This window comes from Cheilinus undulatus, linkage group 16 (genome assembly GCF_018320785.1).
Source record: "Cheilinus undulatus linkage group 16, ASM1832078v1, whole genome shotgun sequence".
NCBI lineage: Eukaryota > Metazoa > Chordata > Actinopteri > Labriformes > Labridae > Cheilinus > Cheilinus undulatus.
Window position 1 is genome coordinate 46382970 of NC_054880.1, and position 8857 is coordinate 46391826.

Consider the following 8857-nt stretch of genomic DNA (forward strand, 5'->3'; position numbering starts at 1 on the left):
GGACTCAAATATATCACCTTCCCCACTGCCTTACCCTGAACCTAACCACTCGGGTTTTAATGCCTAAGCCTAACCTTAGACGTACCGACTTCCAGTTGAGACTTCCAGTATGGATTGGATGTATGTCCGCCATCTTGTCTGCATCAAGGTACTTTTGACATTTTTTGCAAATTTTAACACATTTTTGCCACTCTAAACCATTTTTCCATCAATTTTAAACCCTTAACACCACTTTTAACTGCATGTTTTTCCACTTCTAAACCAATTTTTTGCCACTTTCCATACATTGTTGCCTCTGTTGACCCATTATTGCCACTATCAACCCCATTTTATTGCATTTTTACGCCCATTTCAACCACATTTGACTGTTTGATATGCCCATTTTGACCACTTCAACCCATTTCTGCCTATTTATTTGTGCCAGTTAACCCATTTTTGCCAGTTTAAAGCACACTTTCCCACTTTGAAATCCAATTTCACCACTTTTTGCCACTTTAAACCTATTTCTGGCTCCTATTTGTAACCCCCTTTAACCATTTTTTGTGCCTGTTTTTTTGCCACTTCGACCCATTATTGCCATTTTTTGCTCTTGTTGCCACTGTTATCAAATTTATGCCACTTCTAACCCGTTTCTGCTACTTCTAAAATCATATTTAACCACCTTTCCCACCACCTTTTTGGACATTTTTTAAATATTTTAATTTAACTTTACAGTGACCCTGATTTTCCTGAGCTCCATGGGCCCCCAGTTTGGCTGGGTCCCACTAAGCTCTCCCATTTATCCCTTAAGGGCAGCTTTTCTGACCATGACTATATTTGAATGTTCATGGCTGTGTTCAACCACCAGCGGGGGTCCCCGGTCTCTGGAGCCTTTATTTTGGGGGTCTCTGGCTGAAAAGTTTGAGATCCACTGTCTAACAACAAGAACATTTGAGCAACGGACCTTCCAGCGACTGTCCACTCAAACCCCCTAACCACACATGAGGCGAGGTGTAGGCAAACATACAAATGCACAAAGATTCTGAACGTTAAACATGATTGCTTATAGGCTTCATAAAATGTCACACACTTAAAACATTAAGGAAACCAACGCCAAGTGCATGAATAAGATGGAAATATTAGGCCCAACGCATTGAATAATTCTTAACATGTACCAGAAAGCATCTGAAATTACTGTGGACCCACTCTAAGGGCTTATTTTTATTTTCTGATTTCCTTGTAATAGCTTTTATTTCTATACTCCACCGTTTTTGGTCGTGACAAAGGTTTTTCTGAACCGACAGAGCGACAGTTTGATGCTGAAACCCTCAGTTAACGGCAATCTCCCATTGGTGGTTACCTAGGTAACAGAAGAGCGCCCTCCGCGATTGGCTGAGTTATTGCCGTAAAGCACCTCAGAGCTGAGACGGTGGTAGAGACGGCTGTGTTTTTTGCGGAAGGACTAGTTTAAACAGATATATTTTTGTTGGTTTCCTGTTTTTCAGTTGAAATGGCAGAAAAATTTGATAACCTGGAGGAGCACCTGGAGAAATTCATCGAGAATATTCGACAGTTGGGAATCATCGTCAGCGACTTCCAGCCCAGCAGTCAGGCAGTACTCAACCAGAAACTGTAGGCGCTTTTCTTCTACTGAGAACGTTTAAGTGGTATTTTCTGCACTAAACGTTGTATTTACTCCTTCTGTTGATGTTTCTTTCAGAAATTTCATGATATCTGGATTACAGGACATCGAGAAGTGCCGCCAGCAGCTTCATGAGATCAACGTCCCTCTAGAAGTCTTTGAGTGAGTCTGATATCTGTGAATCTATTAAAGCAGAGTTTAGCATCCACCGGGTCCTCTAACCCTTTAAATAACATTTCCTTCTACATATCTGCGGCTCTCTGTCGTTTAAGTATTTCTTTTGGTGTGTGTGTGTTGTCTGGAGAGAATCCACCCCGAACCCTGTCTGAAAATCTCACGATTTTAGACTGTAAGCCAATTTCTAGAAGTTTCCTGAGGTAACATGGCTCATAATACCGCAAACCTGGATTATTTAGGGCCATTTAAAATTCGGCATATGTAAACTATCCAAATGTTGAGACAATAGTTAGGTATTGTGACATTTTTTCTACTTATTGTAGTCACTGTTTCTGACTGGGGTTTTATAGACTAACTGGTGAGCACTGTTGTTGAAATAAAAGAATTACATGAAAAATATTACATTTGGATGTCTCCTTTTTGACTAAGAAATATCCTGTGGCTAATGAGAAGTGTTTTGTTTGTAGATACATTGACCAAGGTCGAAACCCTCAGCTGTACACCAAGGAGTGTCTGGAAAGAGCCTTGGCGAGGAATGAGCAGGTCAAAGGGAAGATTGACACCATGACGGTAAGAAATAATGCCAGGAACATGGACATTCTGCATCAACGACTGCATAAATCTCAGCTCCCAAAAACAATGAGGTGTCTCTGTCACTGAGCAGTTTAATTGCATAAAGACCCTTGAGATAGCGTCATTTCTTCAAACAACCTGCTGAGAAGTGATCAATTCTATTTAATGTAATATAGGGCTGGGGTAACCTTGCAAAGCAGATGGATACGCCCGTTTCCGTGTTTCTCACTGGAAAATCCATCTTGCAAAACTCCCGTCTGAACCGTTTGGGCCCGGTTAGAAAGTGACAGGACCAATCAGCAACAAGGGGCAGTACTTTCAGGAGCGGCAGAGTCATGATGTATGCAAGCAGCGTGAAGAGGCCGGCCACAATTATGTTGGTAGACATTAGCGTGGATGCTGCTATAGCGCCAGCTTTATTAGAACTTGACATTTCATTGTTTAAAGAAGAACAAAGAACAGCAGTGAGGTGTTTTCTTTTCAAAAAGGACTAAAGTCATGTACTGACATGTCTGAGGTCACCATGGTTCGCGTTGTGCAGTTTTCTACAGAGTTTAGCCTACTCCTGGTAGGGGTGCACCTCGGTTTGGAGCTACGACGTCATGTGTTTTGTTGCTCTGTTTGGCCCATAAAGATGTGACAGAGAGAACGTTCATCCAATCGCCCTCCAAGTTTTTTTTTAAGGCTCTGCCCTTTCCCAAATGTCATCTGTGGAAAGTTTCCCAGATGGATGTGTGTCAGGTTAGGGCTGGGCGATTATGGCAAAAATCAAAATCACAATTAATTGGACTTTTTACCTTGATTATGATTAATGAACGGTTGTTCCACCCCCAACCTCCGACTCTGTTTGGTCTGTAAATATTTGTATAATGTTAAAACAAATAACTGAGAGGAACATGCAGAGATTAACAATTAATGCTTATTTATTTAGACAACTGAAATCAAAACACACAGCTGAAATGAAACTACCTGGCTGCCTATCATGTGACTACACAGCTAGTAGTTTGTCTTTAAGGGGGTGGTGCATTAGTAGAGAGAGATATTACAAGGGAAAAAAATTGAAATAATTGACATGGCAGGGTTTCATCAGTTATAGGCTCTAAATGTCAGTGTCGATTATTTTTTGATTAATTGCCCAGCTCTAATTTAATAACTGTTTAACTATTTTAGCTAAAAAGTCTTTACTGTCAAAATGAAAATTTATTTCTACAAAGTGATATCAATTGAACAAAAATATGTAAGGTTAAATATGTGATTGCATAAATACTCACCCCCTTTAAAGTGACTGACCTAATTCAACAGAGGTCCAGCCAGTTGGTGCCAGTAGTCTTACTATTGGTGAAATAAGGATCCCCTGAGTGCAGTGAATGTGTCTCAGGTGATTATAGTGTAAAGGCACCTGTGTCTGGAAGGTCCAGTCACTGGTTAATCAGTATTCCTGGCTACCATTACACCATGAAGACAGAACAACACTCCAAGAAAATGTTATTGAAAAGTTTAAGTCAGGGGATGGATACAAAGAAATTCCAGGCTCTGATCATCCCCCAGAGTTCAGTTAAATCCATCATGAAGAAATCTGTCTAGATCAGACCGTCCTCACAAACTGAGTGAGCAAGAAGGAGACTTGTAAGAGAGGACACCAAGACGCCTATAGCTATGTTTCCATCAGGGGGTCCGGTTTGATTCAGTTTGGTTTGGTATGGTTTGGTACACTAAACCCCAAAACAGTTTGCGTTTCCACAGACACCCGTGCTCTCACTTGGTGGGCGGGGCTGTAAAAGCATGCATGTAAAGTCACAGACAGCACGAGTCAGCTGTTGCAGCAGCAGAGTTATAGAAAGGATGAGTGACAGAAATCAGTAGGGAATAAGTAGTAAACAGCTTTATTTCAGCTGAAAGTGCTTTAAAACAAGACGCCTAACACTGACATCACCACAAACACACCATCCCCACTGTGGAGCACAGTGGTGGCAGCATCATGCTGTGGGGATGCTTCTCAGCCACTGGCCCTGAAAGGCTTGTAAAGGTAGAGGGTGAAATGAATGTGACAAATATAGGGCAGTCATACTCATTCTGACAGAGAACTACGGCTTGGGAGAAGATTTATATTCTAGCAAGACAATGAGAAGAAGCATACAGAGAAAGCTACACAGAATGGTTTAAAGACCACTAGGAGAATGTTCTAGAGTGGACAAGTCAAAGCCCAGACCTCAACAGACTCAGAGTGACTGAGACCTATCCACACAGACTCAGAGTGACTGAGACCTATCCACACAGACTCAGAGTGAATGAGACCTATCCACACAGACTCAGAGTGACTGAGACCTATCCACACAGACTCAGAGTGAATGAGACCTATCCACACAGACTCAGAGTGAATGAGACCTATCCACACAGACTCAGAGTGAATGAGACCTATCCACACAGACTCAGAGCTGACTGAGACCTATCCACACAGACTCAGAGCTGACTGAGACCTATCCACACAGACTCAGAGTGACTGAGACCTATCCACACAGACTCAGAGTGACTGAGACCTATCCACACAGACTCAGAGTGAATGAGACCTATCCACACAGACTCAGAGTGAATGAGACCTATCCACACAGACTCAGAGCTGACTGAGACCTATCCACACAGACTCAGAGCTGACTGAGACCTATCCACACAGACTCAGAGCTGACTGAGACCTATCCACACAGACTCAGAGCTGAGACTGAGACCTATCCACACAGACTCAGAGTGACTGAGACCTATCCACACAGACTCAGAGTGACTGAGACCTATCCACACAGACTCAGAGCTGACTGAGACCTATCCACACAGACTCAGAGCTGAGACTGAGACCTATCCACACAGACTCAGAGCTGAGACTGAGACCTATCCACACAGACTCAGAGTGACTGAGACCTATCCACACAGACTCAGAGTGACTGAGACCTATCCACTCAGACTCAGAGTGACTGAGACCTATCCACACAGACTCAGAGCTGAGACTGAGACCTATCCACACAGACTCAGAGCTGAGACTGAGACCTATCCACACAGACTCAGAGCTGAGACTGAGACCTATCCACACAGACTCAGAGCTGACTGAGACCTATCCACACAGACTCAGAGCTGAGACTGAGACCTATCCACACAGACTCAGAGCTGACTGAGACCTATCCACACAGACTCAGAGCTGACTGAGACCTATCCACACAGACTCAGAGCTGAGACTGAGACCTATCCACACAGACTCAGAGCTGACTGAGACCTATCCACACAGACTCAGAGCTGAGACTGAGACCTATCCACACAGACTCAGAGCTGACTGAGACCTATCCACTCAGACTCAGAGCTGACTGAGACCTATCCACACAGACTCAGAGTGACTGAGACCTATCCACTCAGACTCAGAGCTGACTGAGACCTATCCACTCAGACTCAGAGCTGACTGAGACCTATCCACACAGACTCAGAGCTGACTGAGACCTATCCACACAGACTCAGAGCTGACTGAGACCTATCCACACAGACTCAGAGCTGACTGAGACCTATCCACACAGACTCAGAGCTGACTGAGACCTATCCACACAGACTCAGAGTGACTGAGACCTATCCACACAGACTCAGAGCTGACTGAGACCTATCCACTCAGACTCAGAGCTGACTGAGACCTATCCACACAGACTCAGAGTGACTGAGACCTATCCACTCAGACTCAGAGCTGAGACTGAGACCTATCCACTCAGACTCAGAGCTGACTGAGACCTATCCACTCAGACTCAGAGCTGACTGAGACCTATCCACACAGACTCAGAGTGACTGAGACCTATCCACACAGACTCAGAGCTGTGACTGCAGCCAAAGGAGACCCTTCTAAATACTGACCAGAAGGGGGTGAATATTTATGCAGGCACTAAGTTTACATCACATATTTATTGTTAGATTGACATGACGTTTTAGAAATCTGTTTTCACTTTGGCATTCAAGAGTTTTTCTTTTTCACATTTTTTGGTAAAAAAGCCCAAAAATGTTGACCATGATTGATTTATAAAACCAATAAATAGGTAAACATCCAAGGGGGTGAGTACTTCTAATAAGCATGGGATGTTGGTTAAAAAATAACTAGTTAGAAATCAAAACTAATCCTGTTTCTGCTTCTTTTTTTAACTGCAGAAATTCAAAAGTCTTCTGATCTCAGAGCTCAGCAAAGTCTTTCCAGAAGAGATGTCCAGATATAAGGCTATACACGGAGAGGATGCGCCATCTTAGTAGCTGCTGAGCCATGACTTCTGCTCTTCAACCTGTGACCTTTGAGATGAAGCCTGAATGGAGTTTGAGTTAGATCATCTGTGATTTAATGCAGAATATGATGAAAGCCCATTACTTTCTACATCCTGTGATGCTGAGAGGAACCCTGAGGGAGGATTTTTTCTATCTATTCTGCACCGAGTAAACAAATCCTCTCATATTTGATATTCAGACCTCAGTTAAAGAAGCACCAATCAACAGAAAACTAAAAACATGTTGCTGGAAGACATTTTTTCAACCTACCGGCAGATACATTCAACTCCCAGTGTACAAGAACTACATGGCATGCCCCTGATTGTGCATCAAGGAACTACCTTCATCAGCTGTACATACAGTATATATAAAATACCATTACACTCTACTTTTGTAATGCTTCCTAATCATTTTGAAACATTTATTTGTATAACATACAGTTTTAGACATTTTGTATCAATCTCAGGTTTCTTATGACCGTGACTTTTGAAAAACAACGTTGCTGATGGAAATTTGTGCCTGATCAGTTGACATGGTCAGAAATGAGTCCATTCTTTTTTTGTTACTTGTCTGTATTATAAGTTTTGGTATTAAATTATCTGTGTTGGACTTATAATCTTTGTATGACTAGTGATGTAAGCGTTTTGTTTCAGTAGCTTTATATCACTGATCATAAACTGGCGGCCTGGGGACCATATCCGGCCCCCAAAGCTTCCTGTCCGGCCCCCGAAAGATCAGTAAATTCAGAAAAGGAGGAAAAGAAGATGCTGTGGTTTAAAGAGTATCCTTTGGCTTTAAATGTCTGCAGCTGTTAAACCCATCCCACAAACAGTTAACTCTGAGATAGTTTTAGAATGACTGAACATTTGATCTGTTTTTACAGAAATTCACTGTCATAATTAGTAGAGATTTAAAAAAAGGTTTAGGTTGGCAGAAGTGCTGATAAAATGACCAGATAAAGTGGTGAAAAGACGTTAGAGATTGGCAACATGGTTTGTGGAGTGGCACAATGGGAAAAAATTGGTCAAAAATTGGTAAAAAAGGTTCAAAAAGTATCAAAAATTGGTTAAAAATGACAAAAAGGGGTTGAAAAGTGGCAAAAATAGAAGAAAAGTTTAAAAAATGACAAAATAGTGACACGGGGGGATAAAACATGCAAGAAAAGTGGTTTAAATGAGTTTAAGAATGGCAGAAATTGGGTTAAAGAGGCAAAAAGCATCAAAAAGGGGTTCAAACGTGGCAAAAATGGATAAAAGTGGCACAAAGGGGATCAAACGTGCAGGAATAATGGTTCATAATAGGTTAAAATCTTCTAAAAAACTGTGTTAAAGAGGAAAAAGGGGCAGAAAGTATCAAAAAGGTGTTAAAAGTGTAAAAAATGGGTTAATTCTGGTGCTAAATCCCAATTGTGGAGTGACCATTCTCTGGGATTTTCAGGGGCACAGCCAATTCTGTTTTCAGGCCTGTGTCCTTGTGGCCTGCTGCATTCTAGATAACAGGGATAGATCTCACTGGTAATGACTAAAAATGGCCGGAGTTTTCAAAGAAAAAACAACAATATTTCAATCAGACCAAAAAATGTATTTTATTTTTGTTAATGTGAAAGTCCGGCCCCCAGAGTTTCTGTGGAGACTACATCTGGCCCTTGTGCAAAGGTACTTGTAGACCCCTGCTTTATATGAACTATTTTAGAGGCTTGACTTTGAATCTGCAGAATTTCAGAAGCATGTACGCACATTCCTCATGTTGCATAAAAAACATTTTTGGAATTATTAATAACTTCACAAATTGATAATTAAAAAAGAAAATGGGAATTTAAAACACCATTATTATCCAGGTCAGAGTTCTACCAGCATAAATGAACATGAAGCTTAATATTTGGCCCACTTTTCTGTCATTTGTCCGGTACTTAAGCCTAAAAGGACATTTTTCCATAAAATGTTTGCAGGGTTTTCAGGCTCTTTGTGTTGTGAAAAACCTTCATTAAAAAAACACCACCAATGACAACTATAACAACTAGTACTCTGCTATTATTCTTTCCAAACTTTTCCATTGTTTTGTTCTCCAAATAAAATGCTTTGCTTCTTTAAGGTTATATGGGTTAATTCCCATTAAAAAGGTTAATTCTAAAATTAAAACAAATTGAAAGGTGTAATTGTGTCAGTCGGCCTCCTGCAGACCTGACCTGCTTCTCCTTGATGACGTGTGGCCGAC

The 8857-nt window shown here is 41.5% G+C and overlaps 1 protein-coding gene across 1 annotated transcript; it reads left to right on the forward strand.

Moving 5' to 3' along the window:
* The first annotated feature begins 1381 nt into the window (after positions 1–1381).
* Positions 1382–7256, forward strand: med10 (mediator complex subunit 10). Its single transcript, XM_041809353.1, has 4 exons — positions 1382–1611; positions 1700–1783; positions 2266–2368; positions 6536–7256. The coding sequence occupies exons 1-4, from the start codon at positions 1490–1492 to the stop codon at positions 6629–6631; spliced, it is 405 nt and encodes a 134-aa protein (XP_041665287.1). The 5' UTR covers positions 1382–1489; the 3' UTR covers positions 6632–7256.
* The last annotated feature ends 1601 nt before the right edge of the window (positions 7257–8857 follow it).

Excerpts from the sequence above, each read along its gene's own strand:
- med10 (XM_041809353.1), top strand. The coding sequence starts at position 1,490 with ATGGCAGAAAAATTTGATAACCTGGAGGAGCACCTGGAGAAATTCATC. Across the intron at positions 1,784-2,265 it reads GTCCCTCTAGAAGTCTTTGA|ATACATTGACCAAGGTCGAA; the intron begins GTGAGTCTGATA and ends TTTTGTTTGTAG. Across the intron at positions 2,369-6,535 it reads GGAAGATTGACACCATGACG|AAATTCAAAAGTCTTCTGAT; the intron begins GTAAGAAATAAT and ends TTTTAACTGCAG.